Here is a 25,710-nt window from a genome sequence, read left to right on the forward strand (position 1 = left end):
TATCAGTCTCCCTTTCTATGTTAGAGCACGTTTATCCCTAGCTGCTTTCAGAATTTTCTCTTTATCCTTGTACTTTGCCAGTTTCACTATGATATGTCATGCAGAAGATCGATTCAAGTTACGTCTGAAGGGAGTTCTCTGTGCCTCTTGGATTTCAATGTCTTTTTCCTTCCCCAGTTCAGGGAAGTTCTCACCTATGATTTCTTCAAGTACACCTTCAGCACCTTTCCCTCTCTCTTCCTCCTCTGGAATCCCAATTATGCATATATTATTTCATTTAATTATGTCACTTAGTTCTCTAAGTCTCCCCTCATACTCCTGGAATCTTTTATCTCTCTTTTTCTCAGCTTCATCTTTTTCCATAATTTTATCTTCTAATTCACCTATTTCTCTCCTCTGCCTCTTCAGTCCGAGCTGTGGTCGCCTCCCATTTTATTTTGCAGCTCATTTAGAGCATTTTTTAGCTCCTCCTGTTTCTTAGTCCCTTGATCTCCATAGTAATAGATTCTCTGCTGTCCTCTATACTTTTTTCAAGCCCAGCAATTAATTTTATGAATATTATTTTAAATTCATTTTCTGCTATATTGCTTAAATCATTTTTGATCAGTTCGTTAGCTGTCCTACTTCCTGGAGTTTCTTTTGAGGGGAATTCTGTTTTGTCATTTTGGATAGTCCCTGGGGTGGCAGGGAACTGCAGGGCTCTTCCACTGTGTTGTCTGGAGTAACTTGTGTTTGTAGGCAGGCGCAGTCAGACCTGATGTCTGCCCCCAGCCCACCGATGGGGCCACAGTCAGACTGGTGTGTGCCTTATCTTCTCTCCCAGGGGCAGGACTCACTGTGGAGTGGTGTGGCCCCTGTCTGGGCTACTTGCACACTGCCAGGCTTGTGGTGCTGCTTCTATGGGATCTGGCCTATTAGCCGGGGTGGATCCGCAAGGTGCACAGGGGCAGGAGGGGCGGGCATAGCTCGCTTTGCCTTCAGTGGTCCGCTTGGGGAGGGGTCCTGTGGCACCGGGAGGGAGGCAGACCCATTGGAGGGATGGATCCGCAGAAGCACAGCGTTGGGTGTTTGCCCGGTGCAAGCAAGTTTGTGACGGGAACTGGTTCCCTTTGGGATTTTGGCTGGGGGATGGGCGAGGGAGATGGCGCTTCCCAGCGCCTTTGTTTCCTGCCAAGCTGAGCTCTGTCCTCCGGGGTTCAACAACTCTTCCTCCTGTTGTCCTTTAGCCCTCCCGTCTCCAAGCAGAGCTGTTGACTTGTAAAATTCCAGATGTTAAGTCCCACTGGCTGTCAGAACACACTCCATCCGGCCCCTCCACTTTTGCAAGCCAGACTCTGGGGCTCTGCCTTGCCGGGTGTGCTGGCTGCCCCTCCACCGCCCTGGCTCCCTCCCGCCAGTCTTTGTAGCTCGCACTGCCTCTCTGCCCTTCCTACCCTCTTCCATGGGCCTCTCGTCTACGCTTGGCTCCGGAGAGTCCGTTCTGCTAGTCTTCTGGCAGTGTTCTGGGTAAATTAGGCAGATATGGGTGGAATCTAGGTGATCATCAGGACGCAGTGTGCCCAGTGTCCTCCTGCGCCGCCATCTTCTGAAAAGTCCCTTCATTTGTTTTTTAGATTTCACATGTGAGTGTAATCTTACGGTATTTTTCTTTCTCTGACTTATTTCACTGGGCAGAATATCCTCTGGGTTCATCCATGTTATCGCAAATGGCAAGATCTCATCCTTTCTCATGGCTGCATAATGTTCCAGTGTGTGTGTGTGTGTGTGTGTGTGTGTGTGTGTGTGTGTACACATAATATATACCATGTCTTCCTTATCTGTTTGTCTATCGATGGACATTTAGGTTGCTTCCAAAGCTTGGCTATTGTAAATAATGCTGCAGTGAACACAGGGGTGCTTATTTCCTTTATAGTGTTTTTGTTTTCTTTGGGCAAACACCCACTAATGGAATTATTGGATCATATGTTATTTCTATTTTTAATTTCTTTTTTTCAAAAATTGCCAATGCTGACTATATTTTAAATCATCCTGGCAAGATATTGGGAAAAGTTTTCAATTAGCAATAATCATGCCTCAGATAAACCTCATTGGCTATGATACTCCCACTGTGCAAAGCTTCTATCTTTAAATTTTGATTAACCTTCATACTGTTTTCCACAGTATCTGCCCCAATTTACATTCCCACCAACAGTGTACAAGGGTTCCTTTTTCTCACCAACTCTTGTTACTTCTTAACTTTTTGATTTTAGCCATTCTTACAGGTGTAAGGTGATATCTCATTGTAGTTTTGATTTGTGTTTCTCTGATGATATTGAGCATCTTTTCATATGTCTCTTGGCCATCTATATGGTCTTCTTTAGAGAAATGTCAATTAAGGTCCTCTGCCCATTTTTTAATCAGATTGTTTGCTTTTTGGTATTGAGTTGTAGAAGTTTTTTTTTTATGTTTTGGTTAGTAACCCTTTATTGGATATATCATTTGCAAATATTTTTCCATTTATTAGGTTGCCTTTTTGTTTCATTGATTGTTTCCTTCACTGTGAAGCTTTTTATTTTTGTTTAGTCCCAGTAGTTAATTTTTGCTTTTGTTTCCCTTGTTTTAGGAGACAAATCTAGAAAAATGTTGCCATGCTGATGTTAGAGAAATTACTGCCTGTGTCCTCTTCTAAGATTTTTATACTTTCAGATCTCACATTTAGGTCTTGATCTATTTTGGGTTTATTTTTATGTGTGGCATTAGAAAGTGGTTCAGCTTCATTCTTTAAAATTTCTTTTTTAACATTTATTTATTTTTGAGAGACAGAGCATGAGCAGGGGAGGGGCAGAGAGAGAGGAAGACACAGAATCTGAAGCAGGCTCCAGGCTCCAAGCTGCCAGAGCCCAACACGGGGCTCGAACTCACGAATCACGAGATCATGACCTAGGCCGAAGTCAGATACTTAACCCACTGATCCACCCAGGCGCCCCCAGTTTAATTCTTTTACATGTGGCTGTTCAGTCTTCCAAGCACCATTTATTGAAGAGACTTTTTCCCATTGTATATCTTGCCTTTTTTGTCATAAATTAGTTGACCATATAAGTATAGGTTTGTATCTGGGGTTTTTATTCTGTTCCCTTGATGTGTGTATCTGTTTTTGTGTCAGTACCATACTATTTTTTTTTAATGTTTATTTATTTGTGAGAGAAAGACAGAGTGCGAGCAAGGGAGGGGCAGAGAGAGAGGGAGATAAAGAATCCGAAGCAGTCTCCAGGCTCTGAGCTGTCAGCACAGAGCCCGACATGGGGCTCAAACCCACGATCTATGAGATCATGACCTAAGCCAAAGTTTGACGCTTAACCCACCGAGCCACCCCTGTGCCCCATTACCATACTGTTTTGATTACTTCAGCTTTGTAGTATATCTTGAAATCTGGAATTGTGATTCCTATAGCTTTGTTTTTGTTTCTCAAGATTGTTTTGGCAATTCGGGGTCTTTGTAGTTCTGTACATATTTTAGTACTGTTTCCCCTAGCTTTGTGAAAAATGCTGTTGGTATTTTGATAGTGATTGTCTTGGAATCTGTAGATTGCTTTGGGCAGTATGAACATTTAATAATATTCTCCCAATCCATGAGCATGGAATATTTTTTTAGTTGTGTCATCTTCAATTTCTTTCATCAGTGTGTTAAAGTTTTTAGAGTACATGTCTTTCACCTCTTTGGTTAAGCCTATTCCTAGATATTTCATTCTTTTTGATGCAATTGTAAAAGGAATTGTTTTCTTAATTTCTCCTTATGCTATTTTGTTATTAATATATAGGAATACTATCAATTTCTGGGTATTCATTTTGTATCCTGCAACTTTACTTCATTCATTTGCTGGTAAAGTGTTTAGGATTTGATTAACTTTTTTAAATGGCATTTTTTACTATATTATAATCAGTAATTATGAAAATATTTCAAATCTATTTTTGTCCATGCAGCTAGAAATTTCTCTCATTTAATAGGTCTAATAGCATTTAAAAAGACAAATTGGTGGTATATTCAAACACTGTATTCTGAAGTTATAAATATAATCCTTTCTGGTTTCTTATGCCTACCCCCTAGGTTTTCTCTTCTTTAATGATAATTGTTGGTAAGACTGAACCAAGCATCTTAGACACACTTGAGATTAAAACATAGCTTTTAGCGACTTAATTGAAAATATTTCAAAATAAAGTTTAAATTACTAAAAGTTAGTTTAGCTTCCAAGAGTTTAAGATGTATGTGTTGTTTGTTGGGCATTTTATTTCAGGAGCCGCCTAAAGAAAGACTACGATGATTTCAGAAGACAGCCTGATCATGATAAATTTACTAGAGAACTGTGGACTACTGAAGAAGGTGAAGGAGATCCTGGAAAAGAATCTCCTAAAGTAGAAATTAGTAAGTCTGTAGAGGTGACAGAACCTTTGGATATCCTGGAGAAAGATAACTTTGATTCAGGTAAGTATTAAAACTTTCTTTAAATCAACACTAAAACCACAAAGAGAAGTTTTAGTATCTTTTGTGGAGATAAAGGTTAATCTGGTTAATGATGTGTATTAATTAGGAAAATCTGCCATGTTTTGAAGGTGTCCTGTGTCCTTGTAAAGGTTCCTTGGGATCATTACATTTCTAGGAGTTTCTGGAGCCAGTGCCTGCCTCCAAACTGTAGGCATGTCTTTGCTCATTATAGACCACACGTCTTTAATATACAATCCCTCTAAAATAAGTTCATCATCTTTTTATTATTACTATTTTTGAAGCACTGTTTTTGATGTTTGGTTTAAATGGAATTTGACAAGTCCCTAATCTGGGAAGATTTTTTATGAGGAATGACCAAGGTTGATGGCCTAATGAGACCCCAGAGTGGACATATCATCATAAGGGGGCTAGATTAGATTATCTATAATTCATTTCAGTTTATCAGATTATATTATTCTTTAAATCTAGTTAAATAACTTTATTTAGTTATATAATAGGTTAGTGTGAAAATTTGTGGTTAGTAATTTTTTAACCTGTTGTTTTTCATGTCCTTGGTGACTTGAAAAAGAGTAGCTTCTCATCAACCCAGTTTGACTGATATGAACATAATTTTTTTACTGTAGGAATAATTAACCCCAGAAACTCCTTTAGAGTCTCTCAAAATTAGAATGGAGAACTATCTCTCTTTGATTTCATGATTTCCTTATCTAGAAGAAAAGAACTAGACTGTATTCCCTTTCAGATCTAAATTCTGAGCTCTAATTGCTGGCCTGAGTATCTCTTTAAGAGATGTAAATTTTCCTTTGTGTTTGTATTGCAGCAGACTTAGAGTTTGAACAAAAAAAAATTCTGTCATTAATACATAGTTGGGAATGGGTTGTGCTATCAAGATTGCCATGTCAAAGATCACCTTACCTTAATTTTCTAATCAGGGTGCTGAGACTTTGAAATCACCCTGTAGTAGATTTCTTAATAAAATTCCAGTTCAAAGATTGACTTGCTTTTTTATAATTGGTCTTATTGCTATTCAGTTGCTGTTTTATTTAAACACAGTGTTTGCTTTTATAATTTTCAGATGACATGAAACTGTCTGAAATAGATTTTCCTATGGCCAGAAGCAAGTTGTTGAAAAAGGAATTGCCTTCTAAAGATATTGCAAAGATGCTGCCTAAAACACTTAAACGACAGTCAAAACAAACTAATTATGTGGATGATAGCACAAAAGATCTTTCCCCAAGGAAGAAAGCAAAGTTAAGCACAAATGAGACAACAGTTGAGAATGCAGAAGGTGAGGTGCAGATTGACTATTTGAATGAATTCAAGCATACAGAGCCACTGTTTCCAGAGTCGTTTGCCTCAGTGGATTCAACACCAGTATCTATTCTCCAGAAAGGGACCAAACCTATTCAGGCCTTGCTTGCAAAGAATATTGGGAACAAAGTGACCTTAACAAATCAACTGCCCCCTTCCACAGATAAAACTGCTCCTGCTTTGGAAAAACCAGTTATATCTCCTCCAGAAGCAAGTCCTATAAAGCCAGCATTGACCTGCCACACCAGTACAAAAGGTCCTTTACAAATGGTATACAAAGTGCCCTGTGGCCAGTGGTTGCCCATAGATCTCCATAACAGCTCTGTAAAGATTCAGATGCAACCTGTGCTAGATTCTAAAACAGGAGAAAAAATCATGCAACAGGTTCTCATTCTGCCTAAGAATTTTGTGATTCAGCACAAGGAAGGGAAAGCAGTTGCAAAAGAAGTACCGCCACTTCAACAGAAAAGTACAGAACAACCTTGTTCATCTTTCCTGCAGACAACAAATGTAAACTCTTCTTTAGCATCAGTTCTTGTCAGCTCAGCAGGAACTGTTTCTACCCAGCTACCTAATATACTTTTCAATAGGACAATTACACCTTTGTCAAATAGTGATAGGCCACAACCTTTGTCACCTGTAACCTCCATAAGTAATTTATTAACACCACCAGTTAAGACTAGCCAGAGTGAGTCAGGAAAAGTCAAGAATGCAGTTTCAGCAGCCACATTTTCCCAGCCCATTGTTTCATCCACCATTTCCTCAACAGTTCAGCCTCTGTTATCAGCAACAACACTAAGTGGATCTACAAATCCTGGTAGTTCCCTCAACTCTTTTGCACAACAAACTCCTGATTCTTCTGAAGTAAAGCAAGAACTGAAAACTGTGTGTATAAGAGATTCACAGTCAATTCTTGTTAGGACACGAGGTGGGAACACTGGAGTTGTAAAAGTACAGACCAGTCCAGATCAAAATTCACCCAATAGCTTATCTTCAAGTTCAGTTTTCACTTTTGCTCCTCAGCTTCAGGCATTTCTGGTACCCAAATCAACAACTTCATCATCCTCTGTTTTTTCACCCTCAGTTGGAGTGACTACTACATCTAGTCTCCCATCTTTTAGCCAAACATCAACTTCTGATTCCATTCCATCTAGCTTTAATCCATCAGTGGGAAAGAATCTCAAGCTTACATTAGGCCAGTCTTCCTGCGGTGGTAATTTGGGCCACGTGATAGATAAAGCTTCACATATGCCACCTTCTCCCTTAAAGTCCTCTCTTTCTTCTGGCACTCTACTATCATCAACAGCAAATAATTCAGTAAATGTAATTAGTGTATCAACAGGAGGTTTTGGACAAACCAGTACGAATGTTATTCATACTCCAAATAAACAACAGGGAGATTATTTCACAAAAAGTTTCCCTGTTACAAGATCAGAAGCAACAGCAGCAACAAATGGTGATGTGATCAGTGCAACTGCAGTTCACAAACTTATGCTGGTGTCAGCTCCATCTGTTCTTTCTTCTAGCAGTGGAACTGCAATTAATGTGACACCTGCACCAACATCTACTGGTGTTTCTGCCCAGAAATTAGTTTTTATTAATGCTCCAATTCCCAGTGGCACTTCAACTCCAACTATTGTGGCAGAACCATTAAAACAAACTCTTTCTCCCCCCTTGAGTAAAACATATGTTAAGACTCCAGAACAACCCCAGATAGTACTAATTCCATCAACAGTGGGAGCACCAATAAAAATAAATTCATCACCAACTGTATCTCAGATAAAAGATGTGAAAATTGGACTAAACATAGGTCAAGCAATTGTAAACACTTCAGGCAGTGTGCCACCTATACCATCAATTAACATATTGCAAAATGTAACCCCAAAAGGAGAAGAAAAAAGTACCAAGGGCTATGTTTTGCCATTGTCAACAAGTTGTAATTCAATTCCAGTAAGCTCAAGTTTTGTGAGTCAAAATATTACTCCTCTTAATGAATCAATGGTTTCTGCAACAAGAGCAGTAAACATGTTTTCAGTAACAGGAGCAAACGTGTCTTTGGGTTCTCTTTCAGTGACCTCAGCCTCTGCTTCCGTTGGGACACGACCTCCTGTTTTAGTCAGTGGAAATGATACCTCTTCAAGAATTATGCCTATTTTGTCAAATAGACTTTGCACGTCAAATCTCGGAAACACTGTGGCTATATCAACTGTGAAAACAGGACATCTTGCATCATCTGTTCTGATTTCAACTACACAACCAACAGTGTCTCCTAAATGTTTAACATCAGCTTTGCAGATCCCTGTTACTGTTGCCTTACCTACACCTGTGACTGTATCCCCTAAAATAATCAACACAGTTCCACAAGTGGCAACTGTACCAGGAGCCACATGTTCTATATCTCTTTCTAAAAGACAATCTCGGACTTCTGTCCAGATTCAGTCACCAGGGATTTTAACTACAGTGCCAACAAATATAAACACAAATAAACCTCAAACTGAATTGCCATCCCTTTCACAAAGTCTAGGTAAAGTAATTAATATTTCCAATTTTGCTTCTCTGCCAAACCAGCAAATGTCCTCTGCTTTAGTAAAATCAACCTCAAGTTACAGTTCTGCTCCTGGTGGCTCTGCCATTCACACTGCTACAGCACCATCAAAAGTGAATAGTGTGATAGGGGGTCAGTTCAGTGAACCTTATATTCAGCAAAAAATAGTCATCAACACCAGTACACCTTTGGCACCTGGTACTCAGATCATGATTAATGGAACCCGGTTTATTGTCCCACCACAAGGTCTTGGAGCTGGTAGCCATGTTCTTCTTATATCTACTAATCCAAAATATGGACCTCCCTTAGTTCTTAACAGTGGCCAAGGCCTTCCGGCTATATCAGTAGATAACCCTGCCCAGATCACACTAGCATCAAATAATTCTTTAAGTGGGCAACCTGTGAAGCATTCTCTAAGAAGTTCTACAAAAATTATAAACTCTCTTGGGAATGTCAGTCCTCTACCCACAGTACATACAACATCACAGATCATAAACACAACTGCTAAAGTGTCTGTTCCACTTCCCGCACCAACAGTGTCATTGACTTCAGTAATTAAGTCTCCTCCAGCTACTCTTTTGGCTAAGACCTCTTTGGTTTCTGCCATTTGTTCTACTAATCCTCCACTGCCAAGTAGCACATCAGTATTTCATCTGGACACATCAGTCAAAAAATTGTTGGTTAGCCCAGAAGGAGCCATTTTGAATACCATAAATCCTCCAGCATCTAAGGTTTCTTCTCTCTCCTCCTCTCTCTCTCAAATTGTTGTATCTGCTAGTCGAAATCCTGCCTCTGTCTTCCCTGCTTTTCACTCATCTGACTTAGAGAAGCCCAACACAGCTGCATCCTGAATTTAGACTAAATGAGCCAGTTTTTAAATAATGGGGCATTGTTTTGACTCCCATAAAAATTTTAACTTTATTATACTGTTGAAAACATACTATACATAGTTCTGTGTGTTTTAATGTATCTTTTCATTAGCTTGCAACAAGGCTTTGTTTCCTTTGGGAGAAAAAGATCTGTTCCATTTAACTCATTGGTATGAGTATGTTTTCCAAAGTTGTTTAAAATAGAATCTACCTGTCTGTATTGCATAGATTGGACAAAGTCAAGTTTCACTAGTTCGTAGTAGGCTAGCTCTTTGCACACTTGAATTGACATGTTTCTTCTTGAACTTGGACTATGGCAGTGTGTATCAACAATATTGTATTCTGTGTCATTAGTGAAATCTTGTTTTTTGTTTTCTGTAAAAATATAAATAAATGTATGTATGTGTGTGTGTATACACACACACACACACACACATATTTATGCATTGTGAAAATGCAGTCCATGTTGTAAAATTGTACATATTCCTAAATCCCTAACAACCTGTACTAAACTATATGTACAAAGAACTATGCTGTCTTATTTATGTTTTGTTTACATAATGTATAGTTTTTTAAATATTTTAGTAATTTTGGACCAGTGAACTGTTAGCAACAATGCAGAAGAATCTGCATGTAATAAACTGAGTTGCTGTATTTCTTTGTTTGAATACCGTTTTTAAATTGCGTTCTTGTTCCATTGAAAGAATACATTATATAAAATGAAGACAGCCCTTTACAAAAAGGAATTAAAGGTGGGAAATTTGAATTAATGGCTAGCATTTGTACAAGGTTTTACAGTTTACAAACTTTACTTCATATATCTTACTTACTTTTCACAGTAGTCTTGAAAGATTAAGTGATGTTGTCCGAGGTCATCCAGCAAGTGGGTGGTAGACCTGAGCCATTAGTTGAACCTGATGCTTTAAATTTCCATGATTGTACATTACTTCTATTATAAAATTTCACTTTGGATTTCATTGTTTTAAGTTTTTTGTCTTATTTCACCACCAAATTCCCCATTGATTAAGTAATCTTTCAGGCCAATGTGTTTGGTCTGTATTTATGCACCTCAGATATGCTTTGTTATTTATTTTCAAATTTAGATTCACAAGAAGTTGTGATGGTAGTATGGAGAGGTCTTATGTACCCTATATATAGCTTCCCTCCTGATATGTCTGTTTTTATATTGAGGTATTATTTCATAGTTGACTGATTTTCCAAAATGATAAAACATAAGAATTTTCCTTTTTTTAATTTAGAATAACAAATGAATTTGAACACCTTCAATTATTTATAAGCATTCTTTGCTTTTGTTTGCTGTTCTTTTTTCAATCACAGCAGTCACTTATATTCTGTTGTAAAACAAGTGATTTTTATGGGGCAGCTTCTTCTCAGGGTTTGACTTTGTGATATTTCAGAATATGCCTCATTTTAAATAAAAGATAGATTTTATTATCACAATGAACACTGAGTAGTGTATAGAATTGTTAAATCACTATACTGTGCACTCAAAACTAATATAACACTGTATATTAACTGTACTGGAATTAAAATTTTTAAAAGTCTGGGAAAAAAGACACAGCATAAGGAATACACAAAAAAAATGTATAATTGCTTAGTCATAAATAAATATCTTTTTAAGAAGGCAAAGCATAAAAAGTCAAAAAAAGATAGATTTTATATTTATTGCATCTTTATCCATTATCTAAGATAGTGATTGTATATTCATCCAGATTATGTTTATAATGACGTTAAACGTCATCACATGGAGTTGTAGTCTAGGGTTAAAAATGATGGGGAAGAGTAGGCCTGAAGACTTCCTTTGAAACTACACTGAAATGTATTAGTTATCAAAGTGGAAAGGGTGTGAGGATGTTCCTGGAAAGTTGCTAAAGGCTCTCAAAAATCTATATTTATGTTCTAAAACAGTGCCTTTGCCAATCATGTCTATGTTCTCCTCTGTAGTCACTGCCCGTCTTTCCCTGTCAGTTTAGAAAGACCTTGGATTTCAAGGGAATGTGGGTGATATTTGGGAATGCAATTGCATTGTGCATAGGTGTGCTCAATAAATAAATGTACTTACATACTCAACTTTTAAAGCAAAACAACCAGAAATTATTCATCTTTTCCCTTTAAAGAATTCTCCAAGCCATTTCTAGAAACTAATTTACTGAATTACCTATGGCCCAACTTTAATCCCAGTGAAGGACCTAAACTAATTATTAACCACAATTCTTTTCTAACTCCTAAATCCAAAATCCTAATATGACCTTTGAAACTCTGTGTGATCTGGTGAAACTTTTAGAGTGAAGCCCCAGTCCTCAACCCTGCCATCCCCTTGGGGATTAAAAGGGGCCTCAATCTATTGCTGCTTACCTCACCAGCTTCTTTTCAACCTATTCCCTTGCTTATTGCACTCTAGTTTTCTTTTAGTTTCTAGAAAGTTCAAGGCATTCCTAGAAGTTCTCTTTGACTTAATGTTTCATTACATATTCCCATTACATATTACATAACTCCCTCTCCTTACTTCATCCTAGCCAGCATCATGATATCGTAGTCATTCATAGATTGAGAAGGGCATAGTACTACACTACTGTAATGAGATTTGTATGCAATTATTGAATGTCTGTCTTCCTTTTTAAAGAGAGACCTTGTCAGTCATCATTGTCACCTCAGTAACTCGCACCCAGTAGACATTCAATATGTTTGCTGTATAAATCAGTGAGAAATGTAGGTAGCTTCTTAATATAACCAAAAGCCAAATTCTTTTTCTTTTGTTTCCAGCTTGGTAGATCATGTGGATTTCTGGGATCTTGGCCAACCAAAGAGTACAAAGTCAAATTCCTCAGTTCTTTGTAATCAGTGTTATCGTTAAGTATTCTTCAACACTGTTTATAAAGGCATTCATGTAAAGGAAGAAAAGTCACTACAATGCTACCTGAAAGCTTCATGGTACTAAAACAGTATGTTTCCATACTGTTTAGAAATAGGTATAGAATAGAAATAGTATAGAAATAGTATAGAAATAGGACATTTGAATATATTCAGCATCATTTTCAATGCTAAGCTAAAACATAGGGAAATAACATGTCTTTCTGATATGTTAGCTCTTTCATTTCCTATATGGTTTTTCCTCAAAAGAAAAAAAAATCAATTCTCCTTTGTGAATAGTAAAAACAAAATTATATATAAAATACTAAGGGACTATTAGATTCCTGCTTCCATTTCAAGCCTCCAATTTAATTTAGTTTATTTTTTTAATTTACATCCAAGTTAGCATATAGTGCAACAATGATTTCAGGAGTAGATTCCTTAATCCTCCTTACCCATTTACCCATCCCCCCTCCCATACCCCTCCAGTAACCCTCTGTTTGTTTTCCATATTTAAGAGTCTCGTGTTTTGTCCCCCTCCCTGTTTTTATATTATTTTTGCTTCCCTTCCCTTATGTTCATCTGTTTTGTCTCTTAAAGTCCTCATATGAGTAAAGTCATATGATTTTTGTCTGTCTCTGACTAATTTCACTTAGCATAGTAACCCTTTAGTTCCATTCATGTAATTGCAAATGGCAAGATTTCATTCTTTTTCATTGCTGAGTAATACTCCATTGTATATGTATGTGTGTATGTGTATATATATATATATATATATATATATATATATATATATATCTTCTTTATCCCTCCATCTGTTGGTGGACATTTGGGCTCTTTCCATACTTTGGCTATTGTTGATAGCCCTGCTATAAACATTGGGGTGCACGTGCCCCTTTGAAACATACCTGTATCCCATTGGTAAATGCCTAGTAGTGCAATTGCTGGGTCTAAGGTGGTTCTATTTTTAATTTTTTGAGGAACCTCCATACTGTTTTCCAGAGTGGCTGTACCAGCTTGCATTCCCACCAACAATGCAAAAGATCCTCTTTTTCCGCAACCTCGCCAACATCTGTTGTTGCCTGAGTTGTTAATGTTAGCCATTCTGACAGGTGTGAGATGGTATCTCACTGTGGTTTTGATTTGTATTTCCCTGATGATGAGTGATGTGGAGCATTTTTTCATGTGTTAGTTGGCCACCTGGATGTCTTCTTTGGAGAAGTGTCTATTCATGTTTTTTGCCCATTTCTTCACTGGATTGTTTGTTTTTTGGGTGTTGAGTTTGATAAGTTCTTTATAGATTTTGGATACTAACCCTTTATCTGATATGTCACTTGCAAATATCTTCTCCCATTCTGTTGGTTGCCTTTTAGTTTTGCTGATTGTTTCGATCACTGTGCAGAAACTTTTTATTTTGATGAGGTCCCAGTAGTTCATTTTTGCACTTGTTTCCCTTGCCTCCGGAGAGTAAGTTGTTGAGTAAGAAGTTGCTGTGGCCAAGGTCAAAGAGGTTTTTTCCTGCTTTCTCCTTGAGGATTTTGATGGCTTCCTGTCTTACATTTGGTCTTTCATCCATTTTGAGTTTATTTTTGTGTACGGTGTAAGAAAGTGGTCCAGGTTCATTCTTCTGCATGTCGCTGTCCAGTTTTCCCAGCACCACTTGCTGAAGAGACCATCTTTATTCCAATGGATATTCTTTCCTGCTTTGTCAAAGATTAGTTGGCCATACGTTTGTGGGTACATTTCTGTGTTCTCTATTCTGTTCCATTGATCTGAGTGTTTTTGTTCCAGTATCCTACTGTCTTGATGATTACAGCTTTGTAATACAGCTTGAAGTCCAGGCTTGTGTTGCCTCCTGCTTTGGTTTTCTTTTTCAAGATTGCTTTGGCTATTCAGGGTCTTTTCTGGTTCCATACAAATTTTAAGATTATTTGTTCTAGCTCTGTGAAGAATGCTGGTGTTATTTTGGTAGGGATTGCATTGAATATGTAGATTGCTTTGGGTAGTATTGACATCTTAACAATATTTGTTCGTCCTAACCAGGAACATGGAATCTTTTTCCATTTTTTTTTTGTGTCTTCTTCAATTTTTTTCATAAGCTTTCTATAGTTTTAAATATATAGATTTTTCACCTCTTTGGTCAGATTTATTCCTAGGTATTTTATGATTTTTGGTGCAATTGTAAAAGAGATCAATTTCTTGATTTCTCTCTTGCTTCATTGTTGGTGTATAGGAATGCAACCGATTTCTGTGCATTGATTTTATATCCTGCAACTTTACTGAATTCATGGATCAGTTCCAGCAGTTTTTTTGGTTGAATCTTTTGGGTTTTCCATATAAAGTATCACGTCATCTGCGAAGCGTGAAGGTTTGACCTCCTTCTGGCCAATTTGGATGCCTTTTATTTCTTTGTGTTGTCTGATTGCTGAGGCTAAGACTTCCAATACTGTGTTGAATAACAGTGGTAAGAGTGGACATCCCTATCTTGTTCCTGACCTTACAGGGAAAGCTCTCAGTTTTTCCCCATTGAGGATGGTATTAGCATAGGGTCTTTCATATATGGCTTTTATGATCTCAAGGTATGATCCTTCTATCCCCACTTTCTTGAGGGTTTTTATGAAGAAAGGATGCTGTATTTTGTCAAATGCTTTCTGCTTTCTCTGCATCTATTGAGAGAAATCATGTGGTTCTTATCCTTTCTTTTATTGATGTGATGAATCACACTGATTGTTTTGTGGATATTGAACCAGCCCTGCATCCCAGGTTTAAATCCCACTTGGTTGTGGTGAACAGTTTTTTTAATGTATTGTTGGATCCGGTTGGCTAATATCTTGTTGAGGATTTTTGCATCCACGTTCATCAGGGAAATTGGTCTATAGTTCTCCTTTTTTAGTGGGGTCTTTTTCTGGTTTTGGAATCAAGGTAATGCTGGCTTCATAGAGTTTAGAAGTTTTCCTTTCAAGCCTACAATTTTATTGGTGCATTTAATAATTAATTGACCTCAATAGTTTTATAATTAAAGCAGTGATAGTAATATGTACACTTAGATAAGTGAAAATTTTTGCTTCCCCCAGTATATAATTAACAGTGAATTTAGAAATCTTTGATATTAAAAGCTTGAGAATGTAGCAAATTCTGAAAGTGATCTAAGAAATTTGATGAACTATCCAAGTTACAGTGTATTATAACATAGAGATGATAACAAATTACCTTAAGTCACTCCAAAAGTTGTTTTGCTATTATCTGAGCCTGAAGCCTGATTGTTGCTATAATGTTGTCCACTGTCCCAGGTATTTTTACTCATTTATTGAATAAGTATTTATTATGCATGCCATTACCAAGAAAGTTGAAGGGCATGGCACAGTTCAGGTTCTTATAATTTAACATGGGGACAAAATCTGAGTGTGAGAAAATTCTATGGTTAAGTAATATATAAAGAAGTATTAAAGAAATGCATGTTTTTTATGTGTGTAATCCTCAATATCATTCTTAAAGTAATTATCAATGTAAATGGAAAGCATGATTGTCAACAAGCTTTAAATTCAAAGAGATGTAAATTAATTCTACACATTTGTTGAGAACTGTATAATACAGAAGATGTAGGATCAACATAGATGAATAAGATCACATCCCTGTCCTCAACACACACACACACACACACACACACACACACACAACAACAACAACAACAACAACAACAACAAAAGAATGTAACAATAAGTTAAAAGTAAATATCAGAGGAATAAAGAACTCTTAGGAATTTAGTGGTAAGGTGCCAGAGGTTTCATATAAGAGGTGGAATTTGTGCTGGGACTGAAAGTATATTTAGAACTGGACTTGGAAAGAGTCTTTAAAAAGCACAGGTAAATTAACAGTACTATATTGCACATTTGGAAGTTGCTAAGAGTAGATCAAAAGTTCTCATCACAAGAAAAATTATCACTGGTGATAGATGTTAACTAGATTTAATGTGATAGTTCTACAATATATACATAAATCATGTACACCAAAATGAATACAATATTATATGTCAATTATATCTCAGTTTTCTTTAAAGAAAAGCACAAGGAGCATTTTGGGAATAGCAGTTGAGTTTGAATAGAATATTATGGGTTGGGGGGCTGATGAGGAATGACTAAAAAATAGGTAGGGGTGACAAAGGACTGAAAAATATTCTGAAAGTCATTGGGATGGTACTGAAGCTTTTGAGGCAAAGGTATTAACATTCACATGTAAGATGAAGATCAGTTAATTTACCTTGCAGTGTTGCTGTGAAGATTACATGTAATAATTTATGTAACACACTTGGCCCGAAGTCTGCCACAAAGTAAACGTTTAATAAATAGTAGCTGCTATCATTTACCTGACTAGAGACATGCCAATTAGGAAGTTACTAGGTAAGTCAAGAAAGTAGTATGAAGACCTTTTATCTGGCAGTGATGGTAGCTTGCAACAGAGAAGTGAGAAAAAGAGAAACTACAGGTTTCTGACCATTTTCGAAAGTTCACATCATGCTACTTTACTTTTACAAAAGACCTGCATTAGTACCTGTTTTCGCTAACCAAAAGAAGTCCAAAGAGGATTTTCACTTTTACAAAAAAAAAAAAAAACGGATAAAAGCAAAACCAGCACTCATCGTTTGTTTTGCATTGAGCCTTCATAGAAACAGCAGGCACCCCAAGCAGTGAGAGGCACCACCAAGCTCCTTCCCTGGGAACTTCTCAGCTTCAAGTGGCCATAGCTTTGACCTGTGAGTATCTGTGCTTTATGTCAATTTGCTTTGTATCTGTTACCAAGATGTGTCCTAAGGTATCAAAGTAGCCTAAGATGTTATTTTGGGGATCTGGGATGGCTAAAAACTTTTCCATGTAGTTAATGGTAATCATCTCTTCATTTTACCCCATGTTGGCTTCAAAGTTTTCATAAGAACTGTCTACTTTCAAATAATTGGGGAAACCTGTATTTGGATTGAGAAGGATAGAAAAATGTTTTTTAAGGGAAAGAATTTATTTTGATTGCATAAAACTTAGAAACATTGTAACAGCAAAGAATATCATGAACAAAATTTTATCTGCCCTAAATTATCTGAATCTAGTGCTAAAAAAAAGTTAAAAGACTAATAGGTTTAGTTGGGGGGGGTGGTATTTGGTTTAGGGTTTTGTTTTTGGTGGGTTTCTTGTTTTATATTTTTTTAAACCAAAATTTATTAGATAAATATTTTTACAGATTTCTTCAAACAGCTCATAACATATATAAATGGAATTTATTGATTAAATGTTTTTCCCTGATTATGTAGAAGTTAACTTAATTTGTGGCTTAAGTAATAGCAGACCATTTAGTTCAATCTAAATACAATACTTATTTGGATCTAATTCTGTAATATCTAATGAAATGTTCTAATGTCCATAAGAATTTTATTAAAACCATCTAGATTGGTAAAACGCTATCTTAGGAATTATAATTCTGTCAAACTTGAATTTGGGCAAATATAGCATCAATTAAGTAACAATAGTTAAACTAAAAAGAGATTGCTCTAAATTATTTTTTTTAAATGTTTATTTTTGAGAGAGAGACAGACAGACAGAGTGTGAGCAGGGGAGGGTCAGAGAGAGAGGGAGACACAGAATCCGAAGCAGGCTCCAGGCTCTGAGCTGTCAGAACAGAGCACAACACAGGGCTCGAACCCACAAACTGTGAGATCATGACCTGAGCTGAAGTCGGACACTCAACCGACTGAGCCACCCAGGTGCCCCTGCTCTAAATTATTTTTAAAGAGAAAAGACAGATGTCCTGCTGTGGATGTTTAGGACTTGGCTACTATAAACCTGAATCAAACTTACAGGTGACTCAGATACCTGAGCCCTTACAGTTCAATCTTCCTCTTTCCTTGGGGACCTGATGATTCACGAAGTCCCCTGATACTCTCTAGCCTCTGCCCAGGACTACCTGTGGAGCAGTGGAGGCCACTTGGGAAAAGCTGGAATTTACACTTCTTCAGCTAATTTTTGTTTGTTGTGATTTTTTTCTTAGCTCAGTGAGATTTGACTCAGCCAAGGTGCTCTTTTCTCATGGGAGACAATCCAGCTTTGGTAAAAGGAAGTACTTCTTTCCAACTATTTCTCAAGACCATCTACCTATAGGAGTCATACTTCTGATGTATGCGGCTTCATATACTTTGGGAAGTTTCTTCTTTATTTCTAAACTGTAAAGTCTCTCCTTGATGGATTTTCTACAGATATGCATTGCATGTTCTTGGTGTAGTTCAGGTAGTATTTGAAGTTTTAGCTGAAGTTTTTGAATCTCAATTTCAAGCAGTATTTTTAGACTGCAAAAGTGTTTGTTCAGTTTGGAGACCTTTTATTTGAATTATAAGCAATTGATTAATTTTCTTCACTTTTTAGATTGTCTTTGTCATTCTCCTTCAAGCCTTATTTAAAAATTAATAGCATCAATGTATTTCTCCAAGTTAACTTCTGATTGGCAGTTTAGGGAGTCTCAGTTTTCTTTCTCTTTGTCTGATTTCAAGTTGCCATCATCCATGTAACCTTCTCTAAAGAGAGCAGGCAAACTTGTCTTCAGTGCTGTTTTAGAGATTTTAATAGGCTCTCTTTATAATTTAAAGCCTCTTTCATTTGTGTTTTCAAGTTGTCAAGCATTGTCTTCTGTTCATTTCCTACACTTTTTCTTACATTGCACAGCTTCTTAGAATAGCAGTTTTAAGCTTTCTTAAAAATGAATGTTTTTATCCAAATATGCCATGAAGAATGTTCTTCTGAATTGCTCTTAAGATGTTTTGGCATCAGTCACTTCAGATGACTTTTTTTCTCCTGAAAGGGTGTCTGCTTTTAACAGTAAAAACAATCAGACTCCCTCAGGGAATCTCTCAGTCCTCCTTGTTCATCACCTAGGATGCTAGTTTGAAGGACTTTGTGAAGAGAGCCTTTTTCCATGGGTAAAGGAGAGGACTCTCAGCAATGATGGTCTGGAGATGCTGGAGAGGTCCGGGGCTCAAGCCACACATACTTCTATAGAGGTGGAGGACTGAGGCTTAGACTAGGGATTGCAAGGAGCTGACCAAATGCCTGTTGATGTTTACTTTATTTAGAGCTCATTTGTTTGAAAAGGGGAGGGAGAAGGCTTATTTTAAGTGGTAAGACAACAGAATCAGGAATAGTATGTAGGTATTTCAGCATTTGTTCAATGATTTTTTTCAATGTGTAGAAGTCTGTTTATTCAGTGTTTTTTCTTTTCAGTGCAATCATGTCTTTTGTAGAAAATGAAACAATTCTGCTACCCTAGTATTTCCGATGATACAAGATGACTTTAGGTGGTTTACTGATTCAGCATTAAAAAACGCTAAGTCATACAGTGAGGCAGTCATAACTTTCTCTTGCAAGTCTTTTAATTATGTTGAAAGCTCTTTGATTCTTGCTAATCTCCCTCTTTAATAAAAAGAGCAGGTCTCAGGTTGACAGCCTTCTGTGATCATCAGTAACCTTCTAGGTGTGAATAAAAATACTTTCATTATCTTCATTTTTAGCATTATCTTCTACTTATGGAAAATGATACTGATTTTCCATTTAGGGTTGTGATGTAAATTCAAGACAAAAAAAATTTTTTAATGAGTTGACTGAAAGAATAAATATTAGATAAACAATAGTAGAGATGACATGTAGATGTTAACAAAAAAAATTAATGTTATTATGCACCATTCCATACCATTCCAAAATCTCTGATCCTTTTTGATTACATATATATATATATTTTTTTTTTTTGAGAGGGCTTTGGGAGCCCAAAGTAGCTAAACTGCCATTGGAACATTTAAGGCAAGACATCAGCCAAACTACAGTATCTTTTTTTTTTTTAATTTTTTTATATTATATGAAATTTATTGTCAAATTAGTTTCCATACAACACCCAGTGCTCATCCCAAAAGATGCCCTCTTCAATGCCCATCACCTACCTTCCCCTCCCTCCCACCCCCCATCAACCCTCAGTTTGTTCTCAGTTTTTAAGAGTCTCTTATGGTTTGGCTCCCTCCCTCTCTAACTTTTTTTCCCCCTTCCTCTCCCCCATGGTCTTCTGTTAAGTTTCTCAGGATCCACATAGCAGTGGAAACATATGGAATCTGTCCTTCTCTGTATGGCTTATTTAACTTAGCATCACACTCTCCAGTTCCATCCACGTTGCTACAAAGGGCCATATTTCATTCCTTCTCATTGCCACATAGTACTCCATTGTATATATAAATCACAATTTCTTTATCCATTCATCAGTTGATGGACATTTAGGCTCTTTCCATAATTTAGCTATTGTTGAGAGTGCTGTTTAAACATTGGGGTACAAGTGCCCCTATGCATCCGTACTCCTGTATCCCTGGGGTAAATTCCTAGAAGTGCTACTGCTGGGTCGTAGGGTAGGTCTATTTTTAATTTTTTGAGGAACCTCCACACTGTTCTCCAGAGTGGCTGCACCAATTTGCATTCCCACCAACAGTGCAAGAGGGTTCCCGTTTCTCCACACCCTCTCCAGCATCTATAGTCTCCTGATTTGTTCATTTTGGCCACTCTGACTGGTGTGAGGTGATATCTGAGTGTGGTTTTGATTTGTATTTCCCTGATGGGGAGCGATGTTGAGCATCTTTTTATGTGCTTGTTGGCCATCTGGATGTCTTCTTTAGACAAGTGCCTATTCATGTTTTCTGCCCATTTCTTCACTGGGTTATGTGGTTTTCAGGTGTGGAGTTTGGTGAGCTCTTTATAGATTTTGGATACTAGCCCTTTGTCTGATATGTCATTTGCAAATATCTTTTCCCATTCCGTTGGTTGCCTTTTAGTTTTGTTGATCGTTTCCTTTGCAGGGCAGAAGCTTTTTATCTTGATGAGGTCCCAATAGTTCACTTTTGCTTTTAATTCCCTTGCCTTTGGGGGTGTGTCAAGTAAGAAATTGCTGCGGCTGAGGTCAGAGAGGTCTTTTCCTGCTTTCTCCTCTAGGGTTTTGATGGTTTCCTGTCTCACATTCAGGTCCTTTATCCATTTTGAGTTTATTTTTGTGAATGGTGTAAGAAAGTGGTCTAGTTTCATTCTTCTGCATGTTGCTGTCCAGTTCTCCCAGCACCATTTGTTAAACAGACTGTCTGTTTTCCATTGGATATTCTTTCCTGCTTTGTCGAAGATTAGTTGGCCGTACTTTTGTGGGTCTAGTTCTGGGGTTTCTATTCTATTCCATTGGTCTATGTGTGCCAAAACCATGCTGTCTTGATGATTACACCTTTGTAGTAGGGGCTGAAGTCTGGGATTGTGATGCCTCGTGCTTTGGTCTTCTTCAAAATGTCTTTGGCTATTCGGGGCCTTTTGTGGTTCCATATGAATTTTAGGATTTCTTGTTCTAGCTTCGAGAAGAATGCTGGTGCAATTTTGATTGGGATTGCATTGAATGTGTAGATAGCTTTGGGTAGTATTGACATTTTAACAATATTTATTCTTCCAGTCCATGAGCACGGAATGTATTTCCATTGCTTTATATCTTCTTCAATTTCTTTCATAACCTTTCTATAGTTTTCAGTATACAAATCTTGTACATCTTTGGTTAGATTTATCCCTAGGTATTTTATGCTTCTTGGTGCAATTGTGAATGGGATAAGTTTCTTTGTTTGTTTTTTTTTTTGTTGCTTCATTATTAGTGTATAAGAATGCAACTGATTTCTGTACATTGATTTTGTATCCTGCAACTTTGCTGAATTCATGTATCAGTTCTAGCAGACTTTTTGTGGAGTCTATCCAATTTTCCATGTATAATATCATGCCATCTGCAAAAAGTGAAAGCTTAACTTCATCTTTGCCAATTTTGATGCCTTTGATTTCCTTTTGTTGTCTGATTGCTGATGCTAGAACTTCCAACACTGTGTTAAACAACAGCGGTGAGAGTGGACATCTAGGTCGTGTTCTTGATCTCAGGGGGAAAGCTCTCAGTTTTTCCCCATTGAGGATGATGTTAGCTGTGGGCTTTTCATAAATGGCTTTTATGATGTTTAAGTATGTTCCTTCTACCACGACTTTCTCGAAGGTTTTTATTAAAAAAGGATGCTGAATTTTGTCAAATGTCTTTTCTGCATCGACTGACAGGATCATATGGTTCTTATCTTTTCTTTTATTAATGTGATGTATCACATTGATTGATTTGTGAATGTTGAACCAGCCCTACATCCCAGGAATGAATCCCACTTGATCATGGTGAATAATTCTTTTTATATGCTGTTGAATTCGATTTGCTAGTATCTTACTGAGAATTTTTGCATCCATATTCATCAGGGATGTTGGCCTGTAGTTCTCTTTTTTTACTGGGTTTCTGTCTGGTTTAGGAATCAAAGTAATACTGGCTTCATAGAATGAGTCTGGAAGTTTTCCTTCCCTTTCTATTTTTTGGATAGCTTGAGAAGGATAGGTATTATCTCTGCTTTAAATGTCTGGTAGAATTCCCCAGGGAAGCCATCTGGTCCTGGACTCTTATTTGTTGGGAGATTTTTGATAACTGATTGAATTTCTTTGCTGGTTATGGGTCTGTTCAAGCTTTCTATTTCCTCCTAATTGAGTTTTGGAAGTGTGTGGGTATTTAGGAATTTGTCCATTTCTTCCAGGTTGTCCAGTTTGTTGGCATATAAATTTTCATAGTATTCCCTGATAATTGCTTGTATTTCTGAGGGATTGGTTGCAATAATTCCATTTTCATTCATGATTTTATCTGTTTGGGTCATCTCCCTTTTCTTTTTGAGAAGCCTGGCTAGAGGTTTATCAATTTTGTTTATTTTTTCAAAAAAACCAACTCTTGGTTTCATTGATCTGCTCTACAGTTTTTTTAGATTCTATATTGTTTATTTCTGCTCTGATCTTTATTATTTCTCTTCTTCTGCTGGGTTTGGGGTGTGTTTGCTGCTCTGCTTCTATTTCCTTTAGGTGTGCTGTTAGATTCTGTATTTGGGATTTTTCTTGTTTCTTTAGATGGGCCTGGATTGCAATGTATTTTCCTCTCAGGACTGCCTTCGCTGCATCCCAAAGCGTTTGGATTCTTGTATTTTCATTTTCGTTTGCTTCCATATATTTTTTTAATTTCTTCTCTAATTGCCTGGTTGACCCATTCATTCTTTAGTAGGGTGTTCTTTAACCTGCACGCTTTTGGAGGTTTTCCAGACTTTTTCCTGTGGTTGATTTCAAGCTTCATCACATTGTGGTCTGAAAGTATGCATGGTATGGTCTCCATTCTTGTATACTTATGAAGGGCTGTTTTGTGACCCAGTATGTGATCTATCTTGGAGAATGTTCCATGTGCACTCGAGAAGAAAGTGTATTCCTTTGCTTTGGGATGCAGAGTTCTAAATATATCTGTCTAGTCCATCTGATCCAATGTATCATTCAGGGCTCTTGTTTCTTTATTGGCCATGTGTCTAGATGATCTATCCATTGTTCTAAGTGGGGTATTAAAGTCCCCTGCAATTACCACATTCTTATCAATAAGGTTGCTTATGTTAGTGAGTAATTGTTTTCTATATTTGGGGGCTCCTGTATTCGATGCATAGACATTTATAATTGTTAGTTCTTCTTGATGGATAGACCCTGTAATTGTTATATAATGCCCTTCTTCATCTCTTGTTACAGCCTTTAATTTAAAGTCTAGTTTGTCTGATATAAGTATGGCTACTCCGGCTTTCTTTTGACTTCCAGTAACATGATAAATAGTTCTGCATCCCCTCACTGTCAATCTGAAGGTGTCCTTAAGTCTACAATGAGTCTCTTGTAGACAGGAAATAGATGGGTCTTGTTTTTTTATCCATTCTGATACCCTATGTCTTTTGGTTGGCGCATTTAGTCCATTTACATTCAGTGTTATTATAGAAAGGTATGTGTTTAGAGTCATTGTGATGTCTGTAGGTTTCATGCTGGTAGCGATGTCTCTGGTACTTTGTCTCACAGGATCCCCCTTAGGATCTCTTGTAGGGCTGGTTTAGTGGTGACGAATTCCTTCAGTTTTTGTTTGGGAAGACCTTTATCTCTCCTTCTATTCTAAATGACAGACTTGCTGGATAAAAGATTTTTGTCTTCATATTTTTTCTTTTCATCACATGGAAGATTTCCTGCCATTCCTTTCTGGCCTGCCAGGTTTCAGTAGAGAGATCGGTCACGAGTCTTATAGGTCTCCCTTTATGTGTTAGAGCACGTTTATCCCTAGCTGCTTTCAGAATTTTCTCTTTATCCTTGTACTTTGCCAGTTTCACTATGATATGTCATGCAGAAGATCGATTCAAGTTACGTCTGAAGGGAGTTCTCTGTGCCTCTTGGATTTCAATGCCTTTTTCCTTCCCCAGATCAGGGAAGTTCTCAGCTATGATTTCTTCAAGTACACCTTCAGCACCTTTCCCTCTCTCTTCCTCCTCTGGAATACCAATTATGCGTAGATTATTTCTCTTTAGTGCATCACTTAGTTCTCTAATTTTCCCCTCATACTCCTGGATTTTTTTTATCTCTCTTCTTCTCAGCTTCTTCTTTTTCCATAACTTTATCATCTAGTTCACCTATTCTCTCCTCTGCCTCTTTAATCCGAGCTGTGGTCATCTCCATTTTATTTTGCAGCTCGTTAATAGCATTTTTTAGCTCCTCCTGGCTGTTCCTTAGTCCCTTGATCTCTGTAGCAATAGATTCTCTGCTGTCCTCTATACTGTTTTCAAGCCCAGTGATTAATTTTATGACTATTATTCTAAATTCCCTTTGTGCTATATTTTTTAAATTGTTTTTGATCAGTTCGTTAGCTGTGGTTATTTCCTGGAGGTTTTTTTGAGGGGAATTCTTCTGTTTCGTCATTTTGGATAGTCCCTGGAGTGGTGCGGGACTGTGGGGCACTTCTCCTGTGCTGTCTTGAATAACTTGGGTTGGTGGGCGGGTCACAGTCATACCTGATGTCTGCCCCCAGCCCACCGCTGGGGCTACAGTCAGACTGGTGTGTACTTTCTCTTCCCCTCTCCTAGGAGTGGGATTCACTGTGGGGTGGTGTGGCTGTCTTGGCTACTTGCACATTGCCAGGCTTGTGGTGCTGGGGATCTGGTGTATTAGCTGGGGTGGATCGGCAAGGTGCATGGGGGCAGGAGGGGCAGGCTCAGCTAGCTAGCTTATCCTTCGGAGATCCCCTTCAGGAGGGGCCCTGCGGCACCAGGAAGGAGTCAGACCTCCCAGAGGGATGGAACCACAGAATCACAGCGTTTGGTGTTTGCGTGGTGCAAGCCAGTTCCCTGGCAGGAACCGGTTCCCTTTGGGATTTTGGCTGGGGGATGGGCAAGGGAGATGGCGCTGGTGAGCGCCTTTGTTCCCCACCAAGCTGCACTCTGTCGTCAGGGGCTCAACAACTCTCCCTCCTGTTGTCCTCCAGCCCTCTTGCTCTCCGAGCAGAGCTGTTAACTTATAACCTTCCAGATGTTAAGTCCTGCTTGCTGTCAGAACACACTCCATCCGGCCCCTCTGTTTTTGCAAGCCAGACTTGGGGGCTCTGCTTTGCTGGCAGCCGCCCCTCTGCCGCGGCTGCATCCCGCCAGTCCCTGTAGCGTGCACCACCTCTCCATCCTTCCTACCCTCTTCCGTGGACCTCTCATCT

At 37.9% G+C, this 25,710-nt stretch overlaps 1 protein-coding gene and 1 non-coding gene across 4 annotated transcripts in view; one reads left to right on the forward strand and one right to left on the reverse strand.

The window, feature by feature from the left end:
- KIAA2026 (KIAA2026 ortholog) overlaps positions 1-9,858 on the forward strand; it is a 131,766-nt gene extending 121,908 nt beyond the window's left edge. For all 3 annotated transcript variants that reach the window (XM_027047167.2, XM_053205128.1, XM_053205127.1), the window contains 2 exons: positions 4,271-4,458; positions 5,555-9,858. In XM_027047167.2, coding sequence (XP_026902968.2) covers positions 4,271-4,458; positions 5,555-9,186 — 3,820 coding nt within the window. In that variant the 3' untranslated portion in view covers positions 9,187-9,858. The remainder of the gene's footprint in view (positions 1-4,270; positions 4,459-5,554) is intronic.
- On the reverse strand, positions 1,980-2,117 carry LOC113595904 (U4 spliceosomal RNA). Its single transcript, XR_003416560.2, has one exon. It is a non-coding gene; the product is annotated as a U4 spliceosomal RNA (small nuclear RNA).
- Positions 9,859-25,710: the final 15,852 nt, after the last annotated feature.

The sequence above is a fragment of the Acinonyx jubatus genome, chromosome D4 (genome assembly GCF_027475565.1).
Source record: "Acinonyx jubatus isolate Ajub_Pintada_27869175 chromosome D4, VMU_Ajub_asm_v1.0, whole genome shotgun sequence".
Taxonomy (NCBI): Eukaryota; Metazoa; Chordata; class Mammalia; order Carnivora; family Felidae; genus Acinonyx; species Acinonyx jubatus.